Source organism: Chanos chanos, chromosome 9 (assembly GCF_902362185.1).
Source record: "Chanos chanos chromosome 9, fChaCha1.1, whole genome shotgun sequence".
In the NCBI taxonomy this organism is placed as follows: Eukaryota; Metazoa; Chordata; class Actinopteri; order Gonorynchiformes; family Chanidae; genus Chanos; species Chanos chanos.
In genome coordinates this window covers 14,681,145-14,708,811 of record NC_044503.1, presented here as the reverse complement: position 1 = coordinate 14,708,811, position 27,667 = coordinate 14,681,145, and the positions used below count along the sequence as shown (strand labels likewise).

At 39.3% G+C, this 27,667-nt stretch overlaps 3 protein-coding genes and 1 non-coding gene across 4 annotated transcripts; 2 read left to right on the top strand and 2 right to left on the bottom strand.

The window, feature by feature from the left end:
- Window positions 1-169: 169 nt before the first annotated feature.
- trnan-guu (transfer RNA asparagine (anticodon GUU)) lies at window positions 170-243 on the bottom strand. The gene has a single exon. It is a non-coding gene; the product is annotated as a tRNA-Asn (tRNA).
- A 5,048-nt stretch (window positions 244-5,291) lies between these two features.
- Window positions 5,292-11,453, top strand: lrrc47 (leucine rich repeat containing 47). The gene is made up of 7 exons (XM_030784425.1): window positions 5,292-5,873; window positions 6,286-6,747; window positions 6,878-6,994; window positions 8,158-8,273; window positions 8,765-8,867; window positions 9,344-9,433; window positions 10,835-11,453. The coding sequence occupies exons 1-7, from the start codon at window positions 5,292-5,294 to the stop codon at window positions 11,057-11,059; spliced, it is 1,695 nt and encodes a 564-aa protein (XP_030640285.1). The 3' UTR covers window positions 11,060-11,453.
- A 2,597-nt stretch (window positions 11,454-14,050) lies between these two features.
- On the bottom strand, window positions 14,051-16,597 carry smim1 (small integral membrane protein 1). The gene is made up of 4 exons (XM_030785638.1): window positions 16,544-16,597; window positions 15,091-15,157; window positions 14,487-14,625; window positions 14,051-14,174 (listed from the first exon to the last, which is right to left on the bottom strand). Exons 3-4 carry the CDS (start codon window positions 14,576-14,578, stop codon window positions 14,051-14,053), a joined length of 216 nt encoding a protein of 71 aa, XP_030641498.1. The 5' UTR covers window positions 14,579-14,625; window positions 15,091-15,157; window positions 16,544-16,597.
- A 103-nt stretch (window positions 16,598-16,700) lies between these two features.
- On the top strand, window positions 16,701-19,862 carry mad2l2 (mitotic arrest deficient 2 like 2). Its single transcript, XM_030784645.1, has 8 exons — window positions 16,701-17,143; window positions 17,245-17,363; window positions 17,782-17,853; window positions 18,013-18,113; window positions 18,308-18,402; window positions 18,714-18,787; window positions 19,066-19,158; window positions 19,411-19,862. The coding sequence occupies exons 1-8, from the start codon at window positions 17,101-17,103 to the stop codon at window positions 19,450-19,452; spliced, it is 639 nt and encodes a 212-aa protein (XP_030640505.1). The 5' UTR covers window positions 16,701-17,100; the 3' UTR covers window positions 19,453-19,862.
- Window positions 19,863-27,667: the final 7,805 nt, after the last annotated feature.

Genomic DNA, 27,667 nt, shown 5'->3' with positions numbered 1-27,667 from the left:
GAAACACTGCTCATCTGCGCGTGACAAGAGGTAAGCTTGTGGTGGAGAAAGGAAGAGCAACAAAAGCCCTGTTCTTGGCTAGGACGTGTGGATACAAGGCGTGACAACTCCGCCGGAGTGAACGTTAACCATCCCCTCCTCGTCTAGGTACGCAAGAAGCCAGCGGCGTCGTCCCTGGGTGGGCTCGAACCACCAACCTTTCGGTTAACAGCCGAACGCGCTAACCGATTGCGCCACAGAGACCGCGTGCCCTGCTGGGCCACGTCCGCTCACCGGCCAGGCGACGGTAAGAGATTTTGACGGAGCGGTTTTTGTCCGAGGAGAAAAGAACTGTCCCACAACCTGTCTGCCACCAGAAGACCACCGGTGCCCAGGGATGAGCTCAACTGTGCCCCATTCTCAGGACTTGGTGCCAAGTATCTCAGTGATGAAACTAGTTGGCAGAAAGACATGTCTTGACCTGAAGATACTGACCACAGGAGATAATGTCAATGTTGTGACTCGGACCAGCAAAAGATTTGTGCAGTGAACCAGGAGCCAGACAAAATGTCAGAAGATGGGATAACTGAAAAAGGGAACGAGGGTTCCGAGTGGGTTTCCAACATCCTTCTCTTCCCAAAGACAGGCACCAAAGAAATTAGCCTATGCGTTGACCTGAGAGAGCCAAACAAGGCAGTGATTCGGGAATGACACCCTGTACCCACCACAGACAGTATATTGCAAGCAATGCAAGGGGCAAAAGTGCTTGCCGGAAATGATTCCAGGAAAGGCTTTTGGCTGACTGAGTTAGCCCCAGAGTCACGACATCTGGCCACCTTCATTTTGCACAGAGAGCGCTGTCGTTTCAGAGAGGTTCTCTTTGGATTGTCAAGCGAACCAGAGTTAGACCAGAGGCTTGGGAAATCTTCTAGGGATTCCAAGAAAGAGGGCTTACTTTGAACAGAGACAAATCAGTTTGCTGAGAAAGACAGACCGAGATACTTGGCACCAAGACCTGAGAATGGGGCACCAAAGAAACTAGAACTAATCAATGTGATCAACGGGAATGTCAGAGGAAGTGCGGGTCTGTAACGTGTGGTGCCAGTTTCAAATTCTGCAGCTGCGACAACAAAAAGAAAAACTTCTTAGTTCATTTATACATATAAGTAAGGGAAGAAACGTACATGAACTGTGGAGTTGGTTAAAAGGACAACTCCAATGTCGATATCAACGGAAATGTTGACACACTATTACCCTGCAGTCTCATTCGGAGCTGTGAGAGTGCGAAAAATTCGCTCCGGCTGCCCCACCCACAACGCTCTCGAACGCTGTGGACTTTCTGATATGGATCAAATAGGCAGCTACCAGTTTGCTCGGAATGCTTGGTCTTGAAAATGTTTTTTAATGGGGCCGCAAAGCAAACGTTTTGACTGGTATCTTTGTTCCACCTGACCAAAATTAGAGTATAAGTTATTAAACTAGTTAAATGCTATTTCTGTCGTGTGACTGTTTTGTTGATGCTAAGCGCTAAGTCAAAATTCAACAGGCAGTTTATAGGACATATTTGGTCTTTGATTAACATTAACATTAATTTGTGTGTAACCTACATTGAAGTAACTGTGGTCCTGTCCCAGATTGAAGTTCAGTGGGAACTAATGTTTGGTGGGAACACAGTTGTTTTCTCTAGAATTCTCTAGAGTGGAGCACTTCTAATTTCCGATTGGTTGCTGCTGAACCACATCATAGCTCATTACCATAAAGTTAACCAGACTACAACTTTATTCTGACGCTCACATCGCCCAAGATGCGCCCCTCCTCGCCGCCGAGAGACGCTGGCTCATATAGAAAATGAATGACTTCCAGTGTTAACACAAAAGCAGAAAGACATGTCCTGACCCGAAGATACTGAATGCAGGAGATAATGCCAGTGTACATTGCCAGTATGTTGCAAGCAATGCAAAGAGCCAAAGTGCCAAAAGAGCCAAACTTGATGCCAGGAAGGGTTTTTGGCAAACTAAGTTAGCCCCAGAGTCATGGCATCTGACCACCTTCATTAGGCGCTTTCGCACCGGAGGAACTTTTCATAGTTCTTAGAACTGTTGGAGAAAGTACCCCCTTTTTGGCGTGTTCGCACCGCAGGAACTTAGAACGATTTTAGTTCTAAGAACGCCGTTTTGAGGGGCTTTTTTAGCCCCTACTCCAGGGTAGGTACTTTTGCAGCACAATAGGAACCTTGTGACGTAGGTGTACAGCCATTGGTCCAGACGCAGGTATACGATGATTGCAACCGCCATTTTTAAAGATCCGTGCAAAATATAAAGTCTTAGAACGTATTTCATTTAGCTTTTGATATTCATGTCTCAAAATGTCTGGAATTGTAGGAGGGGGCACATGGTTTTTATGTTTTATTTTACCGGTATTTCATATCCCCCAACAATGACCATTTTGCAACGTCCAATGTATATTTGTACATTGAAGAGGTAGCGTACACTCCGCTTCGGTAGGTGCTTGTGTGTCCGCTTGTGTGGCTGTGATCCGCATTTTAACCTAAAATAAGAATGTGTTTATCCAGCTTACGATTTTAGGGCTGCGGCGGGGAAAAAGGGGAAAAAAAAAAACACGATGCCGCGAGCAAGGGTCAGGCACAAGCGCTATGCTAGCACCCGAAAAGTACTATGCCCATCGAGTCATTCACTGCTACTGCGGTGGTAAATGCATAAAGGCATTGGGAAATTATTTTCTCCATTTTACTGGGTCTATCGCCATACAGTTTTATTTTCGTTAATGAGAAGGCAGTTATAGGTTATCTAATGTGCAATCAATATTTCTGTCATTCAAATTCAATAAAACTCATTGCGTATACTGTAGTCTAGTTTGTCGATTTCTTTTGCCGCAGTAATGGTTCTTTTTTTCCTTTTGGAGGTATTTAAAAGGTCTTAAAAGTCATTAAATTTGTACTTCAAAATGTGCAGCTATCCTGGTTAGTCATAAACAACAGCTCTTAGTTGCTATACCGTCGGCCGGCTTACGTCACTTCAGCGTTCCTACTGGCGGTGCGAAAGCAAACAGAAAAAAGGCCCTAGAACGAATGTAGTTCTAGGGGAAGCTCCACAGGGGGTAGTTCCTATCGAATTAGACCCTAGAACTGTTTGGTGCGAAAGCGCCTATTGTCCACACTGTGTGCTGTTGTTTCAGAAAGGTTCCTTTTGGACATCCCCCTCCCCCACCCCCTTTTTGGAGAACCAGTTCAGATAGAAAGGTACTTAGGAACAAATAATGGCCACGCTTAATGCATAATTTAGTATAGTTGTATCATAGTGGTGATTATCGGGAGAAAAAAAGAAGTGCAAACTAGAGACATGAGAGCCTGCACATTATATTGTGCAGGGAAGTTATGAATCAAGTTGTCAGTGAAGAGCCAGCAGAGTGTTTATTTGATTCAGCAACACAACAGCCCATATTTGCCTTGCAATGCTTGCTTCGTTTAGTTCTTCTTCAATTCATCACGGTCTGCTGCAGTAATATCAACATGCCTGGAGATCGGCACAGACGAATTTGGTCTCCCCCTGCATCCCAATCCGAACATTCAGAAATTAGTTCATTTTTACTTAGATAAACCATATCCATATTTTCACAGTCGCTACGCGCAAAATTAAGTTGGAAGTTGGGATTTTGTTTGTCTTCCCTCTTCTTGTCCAGCGAGGCTTCCAGTAAAGAGCTCAGGTGGAGCAGTCCCAGTAAGTCAAACTGTTGTGTGTAATGTGTTGCATTTTGATCTACTATTTTTTGAAGGTGGTTCAAGAGACCCACAATGTATTATTCATTACCTGATACCAGCTGGTGTGTAAACTTCATCTTTTCCCTTTTTTTTGTTCTTTTATGTATTTATTTTGATTCTTTGTGAACCCATGTTCTCCCACCCCCACCCCACTCCCCATTTCCCCTTGTATTCTAGTAGAAGCTGGTGGGGAGGCTAGTTTTCCTGGGGGTGTAATGCCGTCACTGCATGCTGCTGTTAAAAGCACCTGAGTAGTTTCACCTTCTGTTTGTTGAGTGCACATGTGTGATTAGTCAGAACCGGAAGCACACCCCGAAATAGTCTACCTCCCTACTGTAAGCCTACACCTTGCTGCTTATTCTTTCTTTCTTTCTTTCTTTCTTTCTTGTTTTTCTCTCTGTGTTTGTGGACAACAGCTTTAATTTACTAAGTTAAAAAAATGGATCATGATGTAGTGGATTTTAACTCTTGGTTTTTTGCATTAAATATGTGAATAATTTATTCTAAAACTCTTATCAGTGCTCCGCATTCCTTGTCTCATGTGTCATTTTCAGTAAAGCTGTAAACAGAAGGATGGATCTGGTTTCTTTGGTATAGCAAAGTTTTGTGTCTAGTGTGACAAAAGTAGTAAAATGGTGAATATTTCCCTGAGTGCAGGGTAGGATAGTGCGGTTGGGTACACCCTAGTAAATTAATAACTTAAACATATTCCTCATAGTCCCTCCTCATAGCATCACATTGGATTAGTATAACATGGCAGATGAGTGTATTGTCTATACATTAAAATATTCTTTGACTTACATCAGAGGTCATCGGCAATTAACAGAGGAGACATATTAAATCTAATCCACAAATATTCAGAATTAGAAAGACTACTGCAAGATCAATTATTTTGATTCTTTTTGTCAGCAAATGAGAAGCCTGCTCCTTCTCTGTTCAGGTGAGAAGCAGTGAAGACCATCCATGCCAACAGTTACATTTGAGACCAAAGCTATTAAAAGACCATCTGATTCTGTGAATTTAATGCCTTATTAACAACACATGTATTTATGTCTTACTTGGTTGTGGTGTAAAAGTTTTTAGCTTGAGGCTTTTCCCACCGTATTTCCCTTTTGTGTGATAACTGATTTGTTAAAAACTATTGTAGAGCAAGGTTTGTCATGGAGACCTGTACATCATTCTGGGGAGGCGGGATGGAGTGGATGGGGGAGCAACTGTATCGTGTTGGTTTAAACATAAGCATACTTTCAACAAAAAAACAACTCTGACGCAACATAATTACTACTAATCTACCATCTTGATTCCGTGTCGTTTCCAGACGTTAGATCAAAATTAAATTAGTGGGTAAAGTGGCGTGGAATGAATATCTCTTCTCAACGTGCAATCTTTGTTCCGCTCCGCCCCTTTCCACTCTAATACAGTGCAGTTAGCTATCTGGTCTTTCTCCACAATCTATGGTTTACTTTGACTGTCACGCAAGCGCAGTAAGCGCCTGCTGTTCTCATGGTAGTTCCTTCCGGTTGTGTTGGACAACATGGATGAGGGGAGCATTTCATTAAATACTTGGCCAGAAATAGCAAAGGCTGAAAATGAGCACAGACGTGAATTAGTGCTCCAGGGTGGAAACATCGATAAAAGAATACAGAGTAGCGGAGGATTACACCCAGGGGTTTATTCTCTTACGCTTCTGAATTACCTAGAAATCAGCCAATGCCCGAGTTTGAATGAGATCAGTGAAAATATTAGAAACTTGTCTCATCTCCAAAGCTTAATACTTTGCCGAAATAAATTGGCGTCAGTTCCTGTAACCATCGGCGAATTAAAGTCCCTCAAAGTTTTGGACTTGTCAGTTAATGACTTGCACGATTTACCCGCGGAGATCTGTCTTCTATCCGAGCTGACCACCCTAAACGTCAGCTGTAACAGCATCATTTCTTTGCCAGACGGACTGAGCCAGTGCCCGAAACTCTCCAACATCAATGTGTCCAAAAATGCCCTCACTCGGCTTCCTGACGATCTCTACTCCTCTAAACTAGATCTTCTCAGCGCTGTCATTGCCTCCGAAAATGAAATCGAAGAGTTGAGCGGTGAAATTTGCAGCCTGCCAGCGCTTAAGGTTTGTTTGAACTTGAAACAAATACGTAGAACTGTTCTCTGTAATTGTTTAAGTGGAAATTAGTCTTCAAGACTTATGCCACCTCACATTCAGTGTTCTACATGTGCAGTATGTAAACTCCCGAATTCTTCGAGAGATTCATTCATTGCGAATGGATGAATGTTTGAGGACACAATTCGTCGTTACAAAAGCCTTACATCATAGCATACGCGCAATTTTGTTTGCAAATGAAAATATCCCATAATCAAAATCTCAGGTTGTTGCTATCTCTTTGAAATGCTTCAAAAGATAAAGACAATAATGTATACACTCAAGCTCTGAAGCTACATGATCTTTTTGCCTTTGAATTAAACTGCAAACTCATAATTGTTCGTAGCACAATCATATGCATTGTCTTTGTTCTTCATTACAGGTCTTGGACCTCTCGAACAACAAGCTGAATGAGATTCCTGCTGAACTTGCCGACTGCCCCAAGCTGAAGGAAATCAACTTCAGAGGGAACAAACTGAAGGACAAACGTTTGGAAAAGATGATGAACGGCTGCCAGACAAAGTCCATCCTGGACTACCTGAGGGCCGGGGGAAGAGGGAAAGGGAAAGGTAAGCAAGATGACGGTGCCGAAAAGGCGGAGGGAGCAAAGAACGTCTCGAAACCAAAGAAGGCTTCAAAGCAGAAGAGCAAGAAAGTGGCAGAGGAAGTGGATGAGTTGAATCGAATGATTGTTAGGGTCCTCCACGTATCTGAGAGCCCCAACACAATCTCAGTGAAAGTCTCATCAGCAGTGAAAGACGTCAGACCATACATAGTGTGCTGCATCGTCAAAGGCATGAACCTGAGACCGGGAAATGCGCTTAAAAGATTTCTTGTCCTTCAGGTAATATGAATTTAAGATGAGATCTCTTAAAAACCCGTTATGTCAATTACATAGTGCAAATCTTGCTCTCTTGCGCATAACACTGCGTACATTAAGTTTGTTTGTTTGTTTGTTTTTGTCTGTGCTGCAGACCAAACTTCATGATGACGTGTGTGCCAAAAGAACTACAGCTACCATCGCCAGTCATGACCTGCAGGCGCTGAAGGGACCACTGCTGTATGATGCCAGGCCACGTGATAGCCTAAAGGTCTGAATTGGATGAATGTCAATATCTGTGCCATTCATCACCTTATGTAGCCTGGCTGTGAAATGACAAAAATACTGTCAACAAAGTCATTTTTAAACAGGCTATATTGCAGTTCAGATCAGAGTTTTAAAAGTCATTTGCCTTTTTTTGGGGGGTGGGAGGATTGTGTGCTGTTTTTTTTCCACTTCTAAAACGGGAGTATTGTCCAGCCAGCTCTAAAGCACCTCGAACTTAGGCATTTCAGCGAATTTTTCTGTTGTGGGTGATCTCTTAAAAAAATGAAAATTAGAAAAGAAAATCCATGTTATTTAATAAAATATAGTCTTATGAGCCATGATTCCCAATTCTACTTCCGTAGACCTCAGCTGCGCAGAGCAAAGGCATAAAACATAAGTCTTTGCAGGTGGAACTTGGAAACACCGCTGTAGATTGTGGACGCTCTGAGAAAAGAAGAAATAAGTCAAGATTTCAATACACATCCACAGCATCCATAGAGTTTTCCTCAGTTACATAACAACCACTCATGTGAGAATTATACATATTTAATACACCTTTCACAGCCAGATGTATGTATGAGAAGCATCTGGTTTCTAATCCACTCTCTTAATTAGCAGCACTGAACAGAAATATGACTCCCAGTATTAAAAATGTAGGGACCACTCTTATGCTTTTGGTTGGTTTTCGACCAGCAAGTTCATACATGCTTCCTTTGGTAGGCGGATGTTGCTTTTATTCACTAGAAAATAGAGTACTTTTGCCCAAAACTGTTATAAGCATCTTCTTTACAGGGAGCATAATCTTAACCTCTTGTATGGCTGTCACGAAAACTGAGGGTTCATTTGTATGTTGTTGCTGAGCCTAAAGTGTCTTAGTACAGTTCAAAACATTTTTGAACAATTTTACAAATTGTGCAAGTTGCAAACCAATAATGTGACATAATGTTGATTTAACTGAGTATATATTTACCGAATCGCTGTGTTCCTACACAAGTGAAAAATAGTTGTACAAGTAAGTCAAAGAGGGATTATGGTATGTATTCTCATGAAAACACGTAGCATTTCTGTCATGTAACTGCTCCTTAGAAAAAGGACAGAGACTGTGGTGTCAAAAAAAAAAAAATCTCATTGGTGAAGTCATCGCAGCACGTTTGTATTTGTGTCTAGATTGTTCCTTTGGGCCGTAAAGAGATGAAGGCTGTGGATCTGATGAGGCAGCTCCAGCAGGAGGCAGACGAGCAGAGGAAGCAGAAGAGGAGGCAGAACGTGTCAGGCCTTCACAAGTGAGTGCCAGACATTCATTGATTCATTATGTAATTAAGAGCAGTTTGTTCCCTCTGGCTGTAGTTTAATATCCCACAGTTTACTGGTGAGTTTAAGTTACCGAGTAATTGACTGACACTGACCCAAGGGTAAATGGTTCGTAAGTAAACACTAATTGCTTCGTCTCCTCTTCCTGGGCCTTTGTACATGAATCATGTCTCAGAAAGTCAGTGATAGAGACTATGTGGAACATGAACCGAAACTTAAGAATCTCATTTGATGCAGATGAACCTCTGTATATCTAAACAAATCAGAGAACTCGTTGAGTGATTTTGGGGGAAGATTTGGGTGTATGTTGGGTCAAATATGATGGATGACAACATTGTAGCGATACGTGTAAAACGGACATGGGTGTCGTGTGTCCATGCATTCAAGCACACGGTTCTTTTTGTTTTGAGAATCTGTCTTGTGATTGTTGAGCTATTGTTTGTGATTTCTACCTTGTCCTCAGATACCTTCAGCTTCTTGATGGTAAAGAACATTACCCCTGCCTGGTTGATGCAGAGGATCATGTGATCTCATTTCCACCAATTACAAACAGCGACAAAACAAAGGTAACCTGTTGATGTTATATACATCCAGAACAGATGTAATTACAATACTATAGCTAAATCCTGTCAAGGTATGTTACACCGGATTTCCACAGTAGGTTGTTGGTCGTAACTTGTCACAAGTTTATGATTTACAGAATGGACCATGGAACTGTTTTTTATAGTTTCCTTCATTGTTTTGACATGCATTGTTAATTGAAGCCTTGAGTTGAGTGATCTGAGGTTGCTTGATTACCCATACACGTCTTATCAGATGCCCTTCCTGTCTCGAATATATCTGCTCAATTTATCTTAATAAACAGTTGTGGTTTTTAAAATGTGCACATTTTTCTCTGTCTGTGGCCACATAAATTTCTCTTTGAACATAGGACATGTCATCTTACCATGATCCCATATTTTTCTGTGTGTCATTTCGTGAGGTTTATGTGTGCTGGCGATGGTTACTCTTGGTGAAAATTTGAATGTCTCTCTTTCTCTAGATAAAGAAAACCACAACTGAACTGTTTTTAGAGGTGACCAGTCCCACCAGTCTGCAGATCTGTAAGGATGTCATGGACACAGTCATTGTAGTAAGTTTTATTCTGTCTTCATATTTCCATGTCATAAATTAGAGATGAATGATGCAATGTGTGTACAAATATCTATCTAAAATATCTATCTACTGTTAAATATATAAAAGATAAAATAGATATATATATATAAAAAACATAGATATATAAAATGTATAATACACACCCATAGAGAGAAAGAGAGAGAAAAACACACGGGTGTATAACAGATGCCTAAATAAGCTGGAGTTCAAAGTCAGCACAGACCTCTGGCTTCAGTCGGTCTTGAGTGTGGAGTCAGTGAGCCATGAGGTTTCATTAATGATGGAGACGGCAGTGAAATCAAGGCCCCTATTGACAGCGTCTGCGAGACACATGAAGCCTGCATGGCATGTGTGATGTTATCAGCAACTGCCGTGTTCTCCTGATTGACGGATCTGTTTCATGACTTGCTCTTTGGATGGCTCACGCAAGTTTGCCCCCCCCCCCCCACACACCCTCCTCGCCCCCCCCCCCAGTGGAAGAAGTGAGCTCATCTTTGTTCTGTAATGTGGATGCACAGGGAGGTGTACAGTATCAGAGAAACCACGCTCCCGCTTAACACAATGCAGCTGCAATCCTAGAGGCCTCTGTCCTCACACACACACGCACATTCTCTCTCTCTCTCTCTCTCTCTCTCTCTCTCTCTCTCTCTCTCTCTCTCTCACATCCTTAGATGTCAGAGCCAGATAGCTGCATTTCAGAAGATACCACTTTGACTAATAGTTCCTTTGGATCTACCTGTTGAACGTCACCGTGCGGCTGTCTTGCGTGATAGTTGTGTGAAATAATTTTAAGTATAAAGAATAAGATTTAAAAAGGGAGGGGCAAGGAGGGTTTTCAGAGGTTAAGAAATATGCCAGTTTTATGCAGAACTGGAATTGCTAGAGTGATTGGCGAATGTATCTATTACCTGCTATATTTCAAAAACTGAACACGTACGAGAAGATGCTGCTCTTTGTCACAGTAAAAACAGGCAACTACGTGCAGATTCAGACATAGTGTTCGTTCATCAGAATAAACAGATATAAGCTATTCCTGAGCCTTCAAATCTGATGTTAATTGTTCAGATGAATTACTGCCTGTCTCTGAATTGAAGACTGTGTGACTGGCACTTGATGTCAAATGTTAAAAGATTGGTTTTGGCTTGCAGCCTGCAATGTGATTTCCTGCCTTGTGAGAAAAGAAACCATTTGTCCTACATTTTCACATTCTTTCCACCAGCTCGAATGCCCACTGAATATTTTACAGGCAACGGTTGATGCATAGTGAATTTACAATGACTCTGAAGCCTGGAAAAATGTAATCTTCACCATTTGTCTTTGGTGGGTTTGTGTTCAAAGATCTGTTTTTTTTTATCTTTATCACTGTTTTTCTCTTCAGAAAATGGCTGAGCTGAACAAGTTCACGCTGGAGCAGAAAGAGGAGCCTGGCTCGGATGGAGAGGCGGACCCACCCCCTGACCCCTCTGCAGGTAACCAGGCAACCACTGCAGAACTGATCATACAGCAGGTCAGGATCGTGGACACAGAGGAGAATCTCAAGGTCGTCTACCCATCCAAAACTGATCTTAACTGTGATGATGTAAATCTGACAGTAATTCGATAACTCCTTAACGATAGGTGTCAGGTTTGAGGTCGTGACAGTGCCCATATCCGTGCACTGCGCAGAAATTGCATCCAGTCATTTCTTCACAAAAAAAAAAAGTAATTCTTTCACTGAACTAATTTAATTAACTTTTGTTAATGTTTCATTAGAAGTAGTACAAGAAGAAGCTTTTGGGGTTTTTGGGATTTTTTTGGCTTTTGCCTTCAGGTATTTTGTTGGCTGAACTATTCGAACACAAGTTCACAGATTTAACACAACATTTACAAACAAGTTTAGACAAACTGCTGCAGTCTTTCTGTTTTCCGGTATGTTTCTGTCTTTACTTAAGAATTTTTATTTCTCTGCATTTGTAATGTGGAATTATATAAGATCCACATAACCATGTTAAGCTATGTTAAATTATTACATAATACCCTCTTTTGCATTTAACTGCGGATGAAACAGATGGAAATGTTTTGTGCAGCAGTGCATTTCTGTGTTTGAAAAATAAAATGTAACTTTAAAATACTTTCCATGGTGGCTTGATGCTTTATTTTCAGTCCTCAAAACTCTAATATAAAAATGCAAATATTGTTTCCAGCCCAAAGCGCATTCTCAGTTTGATTTCTGGAAGGGAAGGGGAATAAGATGTGTTTGTCCCAACAAAGAGTGGGCTTATAATCATTCTGCTCAGGAATTTATAGGGCAATTCTTGATCTGATGTCTTGTGTAACAATGTAATATCCTGATATGTGAACAGTTAAAAAGCTATTTTCCATACACTTATTTATCATAGATTTACCATAGAACCTGTCTGAATCTGAAAGCTGAAGTTGCAAATTACTTAGACATTACTCTGAAGGATCTGAGCTTTGTTTTGGCTTTTCAAAGTGCAACATGAGTTTGTTTGGGGGATTTCTAGGTTAGCGTGAAAGCGTAGGGGGTATTGTTACAGATCAGATAACCAGTTTGAGAGACTGTGTAGAGGAGGTGTCTCAAAGGACCAGAGACAGAGATGAGAGGTATAAAAGAAGATTAGTCAAAGTTGATTTCAAACCCTCAACCTCGTGAAAAGACAACGCAACCCAACGGGAATACTATTTTGAGACCGTGAACTGCGAAAACCCAGGAGCTTCAACAAAAAAATCGTTTCTTGAACAACAAGTTTAAATAAATATGCAAATACATGTTTACTGCAAGAATCCTTTTCAAGGACATAAGAAATCATGAAAACAACTCAGACACCTCAACAGAAGAAGCAAGCCTTGGACAAGAAGGTGAGATGGAGAAACAGTAGCGAGGAGGTTCCTAAGTGTCAGGAGACAAATCTCCAAAGAGTGGTTAGGCTGAACACCCCAACTCCATCTGTCCCATGTCTCGTGACAGCCAAAATGAGTGGTTCATTTCGACCGATGGGGAAACGTATCAGCCACACTCCAGAATTGAACACACATCTTCTTCTGCAGTCTGCACTGATAAATAAACTAATTGGTAAGACGGCGAACCAAAGCAACACACTGCCTCCCATCTGCAGCTCAGGAGTGAAAGCCTTCGCACAAAGACCGTGCACCCATATGCCAAACTGGCCAGTGGAATCGGAGGAGCCGAAAATCTGTTGGAAAACCAATATCTCTACCGCCGACATGAAGATGGACAGCACATTGTTAGGCAAACAAAAGCAGGCAGTTCGACTGACAGGTACTGCCCACTTGACTTGCAGCAGCTTGCCAGTGTTCTGCATACAGAAACGTGGTCAGAAACCAGGATCCACAAACTTAAATCAGCTTAAACAATATAAGGGAAGTGGGACGTCGGACAAGAGGTCTTTTGTAATGGGAAGTTGTTCAGTATTGAAGCCCACGGGCAGACACAAAGACTCAGAGGAGAGTAACCCCAGTGCTGACGACAGCGGGACAATGACAGAAGGGATTAAAGGCTCCCCCAGTGTTGGAGAGACCAAGCAACAGAGTGCACCTCACTCTGACTCAGCTATCGAATCAGAGTCTCGGAGCTCACAGGACAAAGACAAAGAGGAGGAGAGCAATAGTGTGGTACAGGACCAAGCAGAGGAATATTACACTAACCAAAGGATTACAGAATGGATTGTGAAAGTGAATGAGAGCTTGTTTTCTCCATCTAAGAAAAATATTCAGCCATTAGAGGAACAAGATGTGGACACAATTAAGATTATCTATGGTCAAGACTGACTTAAGTTTTATATCAATACTTTTTAATGATAAAAAAATGTATCTTTGAGTGCATTTATTTTTTCATTTTATTAAAAGTTTTATTCAAATTAAAATGACATCAAAGTGACATGATAGCTATCAAACTTTTTATTTATTTTTTTAAATCAAAAGAGGATGTCGTATCTATCAAATCACTGATCCTCTTCCTCTGTATTTAGAGGTGTATTTCAATATTTTAAGAACTTGAATAAAAATAGGAGAGGTCAAGAGGTGATTTGTCATTATGCTTCTCAGTAGCAAGTTTTCCTGGAACATAGTTCACAATGGTCTGACAGCCATATATGTATTGAAATGTATTGAAAACTTAGAAAAGTGCTGAGATTAACATTTATTTATTTATTCATTCATTTAGCTAGCTAGTTAATAAGTAAGAACTGTGGTGACTCTCTCTTATTGCAGCTCCCTTGTGTTAATATAATATACAGCTTTCTAAATTGTCCCATATCATCTTTCTAGTCATAATGTTACACAGCAAGTCTTTTATAAAAAAGGAAAAGCCACAATTGGGAAGCTTTAATCTGATTTAATGTTCAGCATATAAAATTACAGATTTCATATGATACAATTGAAGACAACTAATACAAGATGTGCATTGTTTTTAGACGAATGAAAATGTGATTCATAGTGAGTGTGAAACATTTACTATTCTATTTATCCAATGATTTTGTACATTCTCATACATTATCAAAAAATATTTTTACATCTTGGATAAAAATCATGTACGAAAAAACCAACAGCAATCTATCACACCTAACACTGAGCTCTAACATCTGTGGACATAGTAGCCAGTAATGTATCCTATTATATACATGGCTGCCATCACAGTCAAGGAGCCCAGAACTCTCATGGCAATTCCCAGCTCTCCAGTGCACAGTCTGTTGTAGAACCTGAAGTACACAACAATCACAAATATTAACACTAAGTCCAGACACATCAGTGTTCAACTCATATATTCTCATCAGTGCTTAACTCACATATTGTCATCAGTGTTTAACTCATATTGTCATCAGTGCTCAATTTGCATATTCTCTTCAGTGTTTAACTCACATATTGTCATCACGTATGTATCACTGAACACAATCATTGAAAGTTCAATATCATATTGTCCATAACACATAAGTAATGCTTCATTATGTATTTAATGTCTGTTTTGTTTAAAGAGAACACAATAATATTTGTATAGACATCAGTTTGCTCACTGGATGAAACTGGATTGTGACGAGGATACGTTGAGATTGACGTTATCATTATCCCAGCGGTTGTATTGCACACTAGCGTCAGAAGACTCCATGTTTTAGAAACCGTTTTAAAGGTGAAACTTTCTCCTGCAGATGTCAGCTGTAGAGAAAAAAAATATCAAAAAATCATCAATGGGCTATGTGATAATGTAGGATAGTTTGCTTAACGTGAAACTCTATGATCAGACTGATATTTTGAAACACACGAGAAGAATCATTCAGTTCACACAATGTGTAACTGAGATCTGGGCTCGTGCTACAAATTCAGTCCAAGCTCATGTCCTCACAGGTCTTAGCTATGTCATTCAAAACTATGAAAATATATCAGTCATAAGTGGTTCTTTGAGATGTCCTCTAACAACTGAATAGAAAACAAACTCTTCATAGTTAATCATTTAACCCTTGACTGAAACCACGACTGGCATGGCAGTAATAGTTATTGCTTTGACAAGCCTAGAAAAGAATATTTTTCTCAGATTTCAAATTAAGTTTAACGTTTATATGACCAGCAGTTCAAACCTTGCGATCATAAAAAAGAGAAAAACAGAACAGACAGACTACTTACATGGTTTCTCAAAACACTTGTCAGAGGGTAAACCCTGAGTTTCTTCTTGCCTGTATTTAAGCCATTCCTTCCAGAAGAAACACAGAGGTTCACTGAGGTGAACCTTTACACCACAGTCATAAAACTGAAATCCACCAATAGCTTTCTGAGCTTGAAGAACACTTCAGATAAATTACTTGTCAGGGTTAGAGTGACCATGAAGACTTCTGCCAGATTCTTTCCTTGCATATGTAGATATCTTACGCTTCCTACATCCGGACAGATAAGAATATCCTATCTCTTGTATAAAATTTCTAACACACTTGTAAAAGTTTACAGTTAGGTAAAATAAAACAAACTTGTCAGAAACAGCACTCTGCACTCCCGGAATACGTGTTAGTGCACCATGTATTGTGATAATACACAAATTAAAATTCTGTGTGGATATTTTAGAAATCCCAGTTGTTATCAGATTCAAAGCAGGGACTAGTAGCCTTTGCATTCATGCTCATTCAGCTGGACTCCACATCTAGAGCAATTTCCATTCATTACCACACACAGTGCTTACACAAACATCTGGTACAACCTTGAGGATTTTGTTCAAGGTCACATCAGCAGTGAGTTGTCATGATGAAGGGTTAAACCTAAGACCCTCTGGTTACTAGGTCAGTTCCCTTAGCACTGTGATACTATCATAGATCACAGAACCCCCACGATTATATATTTTTATTTACAGACTTTGAGATATTACTCATTTACATTCTGTAGTACTATCTTCATTTGTCTGATGGCTCAGCCCCATAGCTATGCACACATTCATTTTATGTATTTATTTTATGTAAGTCGCTTTTGGATAAATGCATCTGACAAAATGAGTGAACGTATATGTAACCGTATATTGAGCTGGATAAACGTGGGATCTGTTTTCTCCATTTAAAACAGAAATATCTGAACAATAGATGTAAGCGTCCTATAAATGAGAGACGGGATACAGGAATTAATCAAGAACTCAGATACGAGGGGGGAAGTGGTGTGAGCAATAGGTATTGCGGCCTACTAAACCTTGGCACAGCGCACTCCTCCAGTGCAATAGGTGGCAGTAGTGACTTGGGTTCACAAAACCATCCACCAATCGATTTATTTGGATTCATGACATAGCCCTCTCCAGGCTAGCTCTCCAACTCTGTATTAAAGAGATCATTTGACTAGTTCAGTGTCTTGGCCAGTTATGCGAATTCGCTTCTAATTACAAAATTACACATCGAGTTCAATGCTAAAATAGCTAATAAAGCTTACAGTGCGTGTCTGTGTGGAATTCAAATAATATTACGTTAAGATTCCAGTCATTGCTATACCCAAACGGATTTTCCCTCGTTAGATACTAGTTTCAACATTTTTAGAAAGGCACCCGCATTGCAGCTAGACAGATATCTCATCGAAAATGCCCATAAAACAATCTCAGACAGTATCTGACCGTATCTGACACTTGTGCGTTTCATTATGTGGAACAGCTTGATCACTCCATAAACGCTCGATCTTACTCCACGCTAAGCGAATAGGAAGTACCACATGACACTAAGTGGTGGCGTATAGGAGAGTCGGCGTTCTTCCGTACATAGCATGTCTTTGTGACCTAGGTTCAATTGTAAACATTAAAATTTATTTCAGCTTGGTTGTTTTCTCGCAGATAACCACTGACAGTTATTTTGAGCCAGTTTAGGTTCTTACGCAGGTACTGGTTAACGATAAGCGGTTATTTTTTGTATTAAATGAAGGTTTTTAAGAGCAGAATCAGGAGCATTAGCAGTCGCTCCAGAAATTAACAAATTGGGATGTATAGGATTTTGTTTGCTTGTTAGGTCTTGTTAAATTGCCGTTAAACATCTCTTGATACGTTGCCATATGTTGCAAGTCTTGTGAACAGTGGTGCCATGGTTATAAGCTGACATATGCTCTATAACGTTTGAGCGTAACTAAAACTAATAACGTTTGTTGAGAGGCTAGGTTAGCCAAATAGCATCTCATGATCTAATGATGACTACCCTCACGAGACAAGACCTCAATTTTGGGCAAGGTAACGTCAGTCTTTTAATTTCGTTGTCATTTTGCTGTTTATTAATAGTAACGTCTTAATCCAACTGAAAGGAAAGCTAAGCCAATTTTGTTTCATTGTAGTCGTTGCTGACATATTATGCGAATTCCTGGAAGTAGCCATTCACCTTATCCTTTACGTTCGAGAGGTGTATCCGTCTGGAATATTTCAGAAAAGGAAGAAGTACAACGTGCCTGTCCAGGTGAACCTCAACTTCTGTCCCAAGAATTGACTCAGTTCACTCTATAGCCCAATGCTGAAAACTGTTTTCAGTTCTGCCTCTTCGGGTCCACCTGATATCGTGCAAATTAACGTAGTGTGGATGCATTTTTAAGTAGGAATGCATTCAGGAAGGGAGAAGAGGTGCTTTAAGTCCTCCCTCTAAAAACACTGGGAGTGTGTGTATGTGTGTACAGTTTTGGGTGTGTTTGAGTATGTGGAAGACGAAAAGGGTGCAAGATGTGTTAAAAACAACAGCGGCTCCACAGCTCAGCATATTTAATTTTTATGCATCTAATAACAAACTAAAATGCTTATTTTCTCTATAGATCTTTATGCTTCTCACACACATGTAATATGTATTTCCAAAATGTTTATATTTGTGTTTCATTTACTTTCAGATGTCATGCCACCCAGAGCTGAACCAGTACATTCAGGATACTCTTCACTGTGTAAAACCGCTGATTGAGAAGGTGGGACAAACCACATGCATACTAAGCAGTTAGGCTGCCATTCATCATTTGGAACTCATGTTCATTGTGCCTTATGCACAAAACTGAGCAGCTAAAAGATTTCCACACACATGAAGCTATTGCAGTTGCTGATATGGTGTCCACTTCTTCACACTGCAGAATGAGGCAGAGAAAGTAGTTGTCGTGATTATGGACAAAGAGCACCATCCGGTTGAGCGCTTTGTGTTTGAAATTTCCCAGCCTCCCCTGCTGTCAATCAGGTGAGTGACATCATTGCATAGACAGATATCGGATGGAATTTTGAGTCTTCCAGATGTTCAGGAATAGTCCCCAGGGGACATGCAGAGATAATATTCAAAATGGCTGTATCCGCTCAATGCCTAATATCAACTTATTGCTTCTGAAGTGCTCAGATAGCCTTTCTTACTTTTGCCTTTTTTTTTTTTCTCGACAGCTCGGAAACGTTGCTCTCCCACGTGGAGCAGTTGCTAAGAGCTGTAATACTGAAGATCAGTGTGTGTGATGCTGTTCTGGAAAACAACCCCCCAGGTAAGTGCAAAACCAGACCAGTGATTCTCAGCAATAGTCCAGGGCACCTACCTGACAGTCCAGTCCAACATAATCACACACTATTTAGCCTATTTACTGATCACTGGACCCTTGGCCTCTTCACTTAGGTATGCTGGTGTTAGGTGTTAACTAAAATGTGTCAGGGACTAGAAATGAAATGCACTGGTCTAGACCACACAAATGCATGGAAAAAATAGACTTCTTATAGTGTTTGTATGAAGACCTGCTGTCTAAAGTCAAGCTAAGGCACATAGGAGCTTACATTGGCTGTGATTTGAACTGTTTTGCAGGTTGTACTTTTACAGTGCTGGTGCACACCAGGGAGGCAGCGACGCGAAATATGGAGAAGGTTCAAGTTATTAAGGTCAGGCAACATTTCATATCTTTAAATGGTTTTGCAGTACCTTAAGCTCTCCACATAGCTAAGAGAAAGATTTGATTCAGCTAATCGAAGGGTGTGTGGTTCGTGCATAATTTTAGGGGGGGTGTGTTTCTGTAAGTCTGTGCCAAAAAGTCTCCTGGGTCCTCAAGGCAGGAATAAGAAAACACAGTTAGATTTGATAAACAGAGCACAGTTCTATCTCTGTGCTGTAGTTTGAGACCATTATGTTAATGAATATTTGCCTCATGGTCTTTTTCTAGGACTTTCCGTGGATTGTGGCAGATGAACAGGAGGTTCACATGACAGAGCCCAGACTCATCCCCCTGAAAACAATGACATCAGATATAGTGAAGGTAAGGACACAGAAAAGAAGGCTTCAGTTAGTCTCAAAACTTCTGCTTTCATTATTTCTGAGGCCCTAATGTGATTTGATTAATACTCAGTCATTAAAACCTTTCCAAAAACCTTTTAGTAAACCCTTTCATTTAATGTAATTAACATTTCATTATGTAGGATAGCATAATATTTTTACTAACAATTCCACATATCTCAGAAACTCATCTTTGTTCATGTAGTTAACACGTGATCTGTGTTGTTTCCCTCAGATGCAGCTGTATGTGGAGGAGAGAGCACAGAAAGCCTCTTAAAGTGCATTTAGTACTGCAACTGTAACAAATAACTCGACAGTTCTCCGTTTCTCAAGTGAAACTTTTACTCTGAAAACAGTAGAAGTACATTTTGAACTGGAGATTAGTGTGAATATGTTGCATATGGAGACGCAGGACTCTGTGATCAGTGTGTATGACATTAGAATAACAGACCTCAGGCAGCCTGAGGAAACTTAACAGGCATCAGCAGCAGTGTACTGGGGCTTGCATTTTGTCTTTGCTGAGAGGTGGTCTGTTTACTATGACAGTCTTGGGTCATGTAATATTTGAGTAAGTATTTGTTTACATTTGTATAGTATAACTGACAGTGTGTCTAAGGTCAGTCCCTTTCATGATTATCACTTAATTACTTACCTCTGACACTGTTTATATCATTAAACTATAAATTACCTCACCAAGTATCATGTCTTTTGGACTTTTTCATTTTTGATTCTTCAGAGTTTACTTGTTACCTTGATTACTTATGGGAACGTCCTTTGGAAGGACCCAGTTTTTGAAAGTATTGGCATCTTTATGTCATTACATTCTAAACACTTTATTGTCTTTTAAGAACATATTTAATAAAGTGTGTTCTAATGCTGTATGCATATTTGACATAAAATGAGCAGTTATAGGGTCTACTGAAATGGTTTTCAAAAGAGGTCAAATGTTTGTTTCCTTTCTCAGTGTTCTAGTTATCTCTGCTCAGCTTGTATTCGGTGTCTTATATTGTCAGAGTATGGATCAGGTATGTAGGGGTTTGTGAAGAACAGTCATGTAATATCTGTGGGTGCCATTGGGCTGGTTAACACTGGGTGAAAATATACTCTGCCACATCCATGTGCTCATATGCTGATCCTGAATCAGCTGATATTCTGTAGACATAGACAAGCACAAGCATTTGCATATATGGAAGGAAAGGATATTTGCAATAGACAAGTTGAGACAAAGATGCTCTGTAGGTCTTTGGGATTCAAATAGTATGAGTTTTGTGGATCTCCAACTGTGGACTCAGAATCTATCTGTCACCCTGCATATAGGGACAAGATACACCTGTGATCTCTACTAAACAGATTACCTGATAATCTGTTTTTTGACTGTTTAATTATTTACCTGCAGCAGTGCATGAAGGTCAGTGAAACTTTCTCTTCCTGTTTCTTAGAGTTCTGTTTTTTCATGGTGACAAATAAGTAATTTATATGAGTATCATATATTTATGATTCTGTAAATGTAGGTCTTTTGGACCATACGGTGCAGTTCTGAAAGACTGGTTTGGAGCATTCTTACTGGATGTGGATGTGGACACACAAAACTACCTTATTTATTTGAAATAATCGTTTGGTTTAAATAATACTGATTTATTTCTGTAGATTTTATACAATAGAATTCAATATACAATAGAGGGCAGTGATGGACTGGCGACCTGTCCAGGGTGTTTCCCAGACTTTTGCCCAAGGAATGCTGGGATAGGCTCCAGCACCTCCCGTGACCCTAATTAGGGTAAGCAGCTGCAATAATGAGTGAGTGAGAAATACAGTAGTGGGTCTGAGGAGATGTGTATTTTGGGGGGAAATCAAACAGGAGGGGAAAACACTTTTTTCACCACTTGTCTTATGTTCCCTCACTCAAAATAGGTGTGGTTTATAAAGACAAAAACATTTGCTGGTAGGTCTCTTGGAGCACAGGCTGTTCATCAACATGTCTGTGCTGGTAGGAATTTGTCACAGCATTGGCAGCCACACTCCCAAATGCACTGATTTATAGTTTGTCTTACATTAGGTCAAGTTCCACCTTAATCTTCATAAATCGCAACATAACTCAGTGATGACATGAGGTATACTTACATAGTCTTTTTGTTTGTCTTGTCCAGGACGTGTTTTTGCATTTTATATTCAGTGAATCATCCTCTCAGGTATTTTATTCAAACATCTTAATCAAGCGCAGGAGGTTCATTACAAAATTATATTTAGCCAATTTCAGTTCAGAGGAGTTCAGCATTTTTCCATGACCCTTGAAAAGATGCAACAGGCCAATAATGTATCAGCAGCTCCACCCACACCTCTGACCAATTATGTGTCAGCAGCTCTGCCCACTTCTCTGCCACACACTTTGAATATGCCTCAACTGCTGGCACTGGACATTGGTCAGAGCAGTCCTCTCAGACCTTATCTGGACAGGTACGGCACCCCCACACACATATACAGTTTCCTTCATTGCTTGCTACCTGAGTTTCATACAACGATAAATATGACTCACACAGAAGATTGATTTAATATCATATATATTTTGCTTTAAAGAGCAATAGAAATGTTACGTTTTTATGGCAGGACTACATTACAATTAGATGTCCGCCTCTTACTCTCTCTTTTTTGAAGAAGACCTTATTTTATTTATTAATTGCTCTGTTTCTTTGTTTATTCACTAAATCTGAGGCAATGGGGAGTAGATGTCCATCCAACAGAAACTATTCTGCCATCTGATGACCTGGAGTAATTTCTCCCACGCACAAAGAAGCACTAAATAAATAAATAAACAGTTACTTTCACTGAGTTACTTCAGCCCGTGTAAACGTTTCAAGAAAATGTTGCTTGTATACAAGTGATTTATATATTTTTTTTTACTTTTATTAGTAGTTTTAGTAGTAGTAGTGGTTATAGTAGCGACAGCAGTAAATTTTCCTAGTGGAATTAATGAAGCTTTAAAAAGTAGCTTGGTGGTAGATAATACTCTGTAACAGTAACTCAAAGATCTCAAACCTGTCATGTGAAGTATCTGATATCATATTTATTTGAAAAGCAAAAGACTGTAACGGAAATGGGACGCATGTTGAAGCATGTTGTGTGCATGCATGTGCAGTCTGATGAAAAGGTGACTGTGATACTGACAGTAACAGTTTCTCAGGGTCAGTCTCTGATATTGTGGAGATTCTGACTGGAAACTGATCACCTGTGGCATCACCAATAATAATATCCCCACCAGTTCTAGATCCAAACACATTTGACCCTTACATGTTTGACCTTTCAGTTAGGACTGAAAATGAGTATATGTACTTCTGTCTCACAATGGTATGAATATAAACATACACTAGATATCCACAAATGTCATCTTTTTATGTTAACCCATTAGTTTCTTCAAACAAATCAAATAAATACACACAAAAAAAGTAACAACAGACAAAACCGCTCTTTCTTTGTGAATCCGTTCTTCTCATTTAAATATATGAAAATAACACATTTATTGAACCTCCTCTCCAAACCCCTCCCCTTCCACACCAAAACAGAGACAGTAAGTTGACATTGAAAAGTACTGACATCGAAAAAAGACTTACAGCGTAAAAAAAAACCCTGCACTGAAAAAGGCTGACATGAAGAAGCAAAGAAAAGATTGGCATTGAAAAGGCACATCAGAATGAACAAAAAAAACATCAAAATATCTTTTCAGTGCCCAAAGTTAATTTCCACACAAGTGTTTCAATGCCAATGTTCTATTTTTCAGTTTAGTTTTTTTAATCACTGCCGATTTTGTTTTTTCTTTTCAGTGCCAAACTTAAAGTCTCTGATTTAGCTCCATAGGAAAAAAAAACTACAAGACTTAGCATAAAATAAACAAAGGTCTTAAATTCCCAGAAACTGAGGAACGGGCAAGGTGAGTTAGAGTGGACAGGTCCTGCTCCCTCTGGTGGTGAAACTGAGATACATAAAAACAGACCGCAAACATACACTGTAATGAATTTTCCTGTAAAATTACAGTAAAATACTGGCAGCTGTGGTCGCTACCGTAATTTATTTCAGCAGTTAATTACTGTGAAATTTATTACAGTACTCCACTGTAGAATGTGAGGTTTACTGTAAAATACTGGCAGCTGTGGTCATCAGTATGTTACTGTATTTTTAGTGTCACTACCGTGATTTATTTCAGCAGTTCGTTACTGTAAAATTTATTATAGTACTTTACAGTATAATATGAGGTGTATTGTTTAATACTGTAGCTGTAAAACTGTAGCTAGACACAGTTAACAGTGACAGAATAACACATAACAGTTTCTAACTGTAGTTTACTGTAAACTACTTAAAAGTTTTCTTTGTATTAAAATTTATAAAAACTACTGTGAATTGCAGACATATACTGTAAATAACAATGTGTCTTTAATCTCTGTGATCCAGAATTGAGATCTAAAAATGATCAGCTTTGCTGTCTTAAAAATGCATAACCATTAAAACGCCTAACATAAAAGAGGATAAGACAAGTGACATTTTTATGGAATGGAACATTTATTGAAAGGCAGCAATGTATGACAAACTGCAGTCTATTAACATCTTAAAAAAAGAAAAAATTAAATGATTTAAAGTCAAAAAAGAAAATTGCAAAAATGGCCTGTCTCAGGGAGCCAATGTAAACTTACCAATAATATTCTGAGCTGCCTCCAAAATCAAATTGTTAGTCTAAGCATACATAACTGCTCTGTGAACTGTGTAAAAACCTTTTGGTCAATGAAACAAAAAAACAATGTACAGTAATATCAAAATGAAATGCAGTACAGAATAACGGCTTGTGGCGCCTTAAAATGGCTTCAGCTTGTGGACTGGTATACGGGTGTCCCAGCTGAGGGCCCACTGCATGAAATATTGACAAGAGTGAAAATCGAGCAGAAAGAGAGAGAGAGAGAGAATGAGAAATGAAACAATTGGGGGGCAGAGAAACATTTCAAACACGAAGGGACACCTAACTAACCTTTGTGAAGTGCCACTCAAAATCCATCAGGTTTTTTAATAGAGTGGTGACATGTGGATTTTCTGTCTGTGTCTGCTTTTGGACCATCTTGCCTGTCTTTTTAGACATGCTCCATGGCTGGCCTTTGCTCTTCTCTCAGGGTTAATCCCTATAAAGCGTCTAAAACAAACAGGCCCAAGATCAGGGAGTGCAAGAGCTCACAGAATGTAACATGATATTACAACTGATTGTAAAAGAGGTATCACTAGAATGTCATTTTAGTTCAAAAGAATAAATCCTTTGTATACAAATTACACCTTAGTAGCATGTACCCTTTTTAAAGTGACATTACCTGTCAAAACCTGAATTAAGAAATAGGTTGAGTAAATGACGCTACCATATGGGCACAGCAACAAAGTGACAAGCAAAGCTGTGCCTGGCTATTTCCCTTAACTGGTCACTTTTTAATGGATCCATTATCTCATCAGTCCACATACAGTTTGCTGTTTGCTGTTATGTCAGCAGCCAAGTAAGTTCCTGGTATGAAATATTATCAAGATTTCATTTTTTTGGGCATCACAAATTGAAAAAGACTTGTGTTTTCCTGTATGTTTTCTCGTAATGGATGATCTGATAAACAAAAGAAAACAAACAAACAAAAAAAACGGTCTTATCTGTTTTAAATTTCTGCATTTCTCCACCATACCTATGCACAATATTTCATGAACACTGAAGAGCACATGCACCTCATTGCATTCAAAGTGAAAAAGTAAAAGATAAACACTATGCAAAACAAAATAACACAATGCTAATCTTGCTAATTATATTATGCACATTGATATAGAAAAACAATGTCAATTTTTTTGCTCTCAAAAAATAGATGAAATCTTGATCCATCCATTCTTTGTTTTCTAGAATGAATTATATAATGGAATCCATAAATCATAAGCAGATTTTTTATATATTGACAGCTACTTTTAAAATGACTCTTTAGGTTAGTTTGGAATCCCATCACAGGAATATATATTCCAGAGGCCTTACTGCTCAATGAACTCCAGTGTCTGAGCCGCCTCATCCTGGCATTGTAGGTTGAAGATATAAAAAGTGGCAAACACTGTAGCAAGCCCTGTGGTAAAGGTTGTCTGGACCCCCTCACAGATCATCTGGCCTTTGGTGCTGACCATCCATCCAGTCATGACTTGCTAAGTGCCGCCTGTTGCAGACAGAGATAACAGTTTAGTTGAAACACATAGGCTGAAACACATAGCAATTAAAATACAATGTAAAAAATACATTGTAAAAGGTATGAAAAGATCCTTCGACAGCTGCCAATGTTCAATACACGCACACTATGGCTGGTTGAACTAAGTACATACCCATGTTGCAATCTCTGTTTAATGTTTACATTCTGGTTTACAGTTCTACAATGTACATTTTATTTATATTACACACTCTGTCTGTTCCTGTTTACATACTGTCCTACTGTTCAAGCACTATTTTACAGTTCTACATGTACATTATATTCATATTCAATGTACTGTCTTCCGTCCACCAAAAAAGTGGACAAAGAGAAAAGGGACTCAGTTCTTTTTGCGTTCACAATGTGAGTAAATTTGAAAGTGGACTCAGTTATCTTTCTGGTCTACTTCAGCTCTGATGGGGCCACAGTCCTTTTTCTGTTCACTCTATAGTTCTTGCTATCGTTACCTATGGAAGCCCTAAGATGCCATGAATTTTGTTATCTCCTGATAATGACATAATCAATTCGTCATCATGGGAAAACACGTTCCGTTATTTCGTGATAACGACATAAATAAGTTGAGGTCTCGAGAAAACAAAGAAAAATAACATGTTATTACAAGAAAACTGAATCTAAATTAAATGTAAATTCATGGCATCTTAATGTTTTCATAGTTATCAGCAGCCATGGTTTCATCCGTTTGTTTTTTCAAGCGTCCCAGTGCAATAGCATGTGATCTGTCCATGGCAAACCTAGAGGGCTAAATATATACCAAATATGGTGTAGCCTAGAGAAGCTATACCCTACATTGATCAACTTAGACCATCATGCATCATGCATTGCGGCCTGTCTTGTGAAAGTGTTATCAGAGTTGCACAAGAAGAAGAGGAAGAAGAGCTGTCAGATGTCTACAACGGAGCTAAGAACTATGCTGTACAAGTGTAATTGGTGTTTATGCTGTTGTAGTTTTATATTCAGGGTAACAAATCATATCACTTTTTTTCCCAAGTTCAGTTGTATGGAACTAGAGCTATAGAACTTTTGTCAGACCACACAGTTAACTTAAACATGAGCGACTGAAATGATATGAGGTTAGGACAGTTAATGTTGGTAAGCTAACTTTAACAGTTGGCTGCCAAAGCTACCTCAGATGTGTCAAGTAAATACCCAAAGGAATATAAAACTATTGTGACTCAAACGTTCAAATATGGGCTACTTAGACCCAATTGGTTGCAGACGCCTCTATGAAAAGTAGGGTAATGTTATTAACCTTTACATTTGTAGAAAGGTTATACATATGCATGATGCTGCTGAGTTTCTTTTTCCTCTCTGTGTTTCTTAGTGGCCTATTGTGTTGGATCTCATAGGGGAAATGTACAGTTATATAACCATGTCCTATGTCTGGACAGAGGATTAGCCTACTTACCCGTTAGAAACACTCCTTCACGTTCTCAAAGTTGTGTCAAGGCACTGATGTCACATACAGAAGAAAATGTATTGAAATATATTTTAAAGTGTCAAAATTATATGTGGAATATATTGTAAATACTCTACAATATATGTGCATTGTTGTTCACATATATTTGTAATTTTGAAATATATTTTAAAACATAACAAAATATATGATGTTAAGTGTGAAATATAATCATATATATCCAAATATATGACATGAAATGCAAAATATATGCAAAAATATGTGGTCATGAAATTTTAGCTGACTGTAACTGACGAAAGTCGTTCTTCAGCTGTACGTTTCAGCCTCAGAAGCACCTCGCTTATACAGCTAAACAAGGGCCGAAATGTTCTGGTTTTTTGGGCATTTTAGGAATTACTTCTACCCCCTCTTTCCCTACACAACAACAGATTTTGCTACTGTATACTATACTATACTACTACACTATATACTGTATACATTTAAATGACTGCAATGTCAAACAACAAATTACATTAGCATCCCTTGGACATCAGGCTGCATTAAAACAGCACTTAGTGTAGAGGTCTTTAAAACTAAGATCTAAGCTTGCGAACAGTTCTGAAAGTATAGCAACGACTTTACAAGTCATGGAGCAAAACAGGTTATAGATGGCGTGATATGTCCACTGCCGATATGTGCCCTCCGATGTCACAACTGTGCGTAAGAATACTAAGAGCCAGTCGGCTACTGTATGAACTTGCCGAAGCAAGGGTCCTAGCATCTATCAGGTCAATGCAATGTTAGCTAGTGTTTCTGATTCCTTGAAGCTTAAAGCTAGTTGGGTAGCTTTT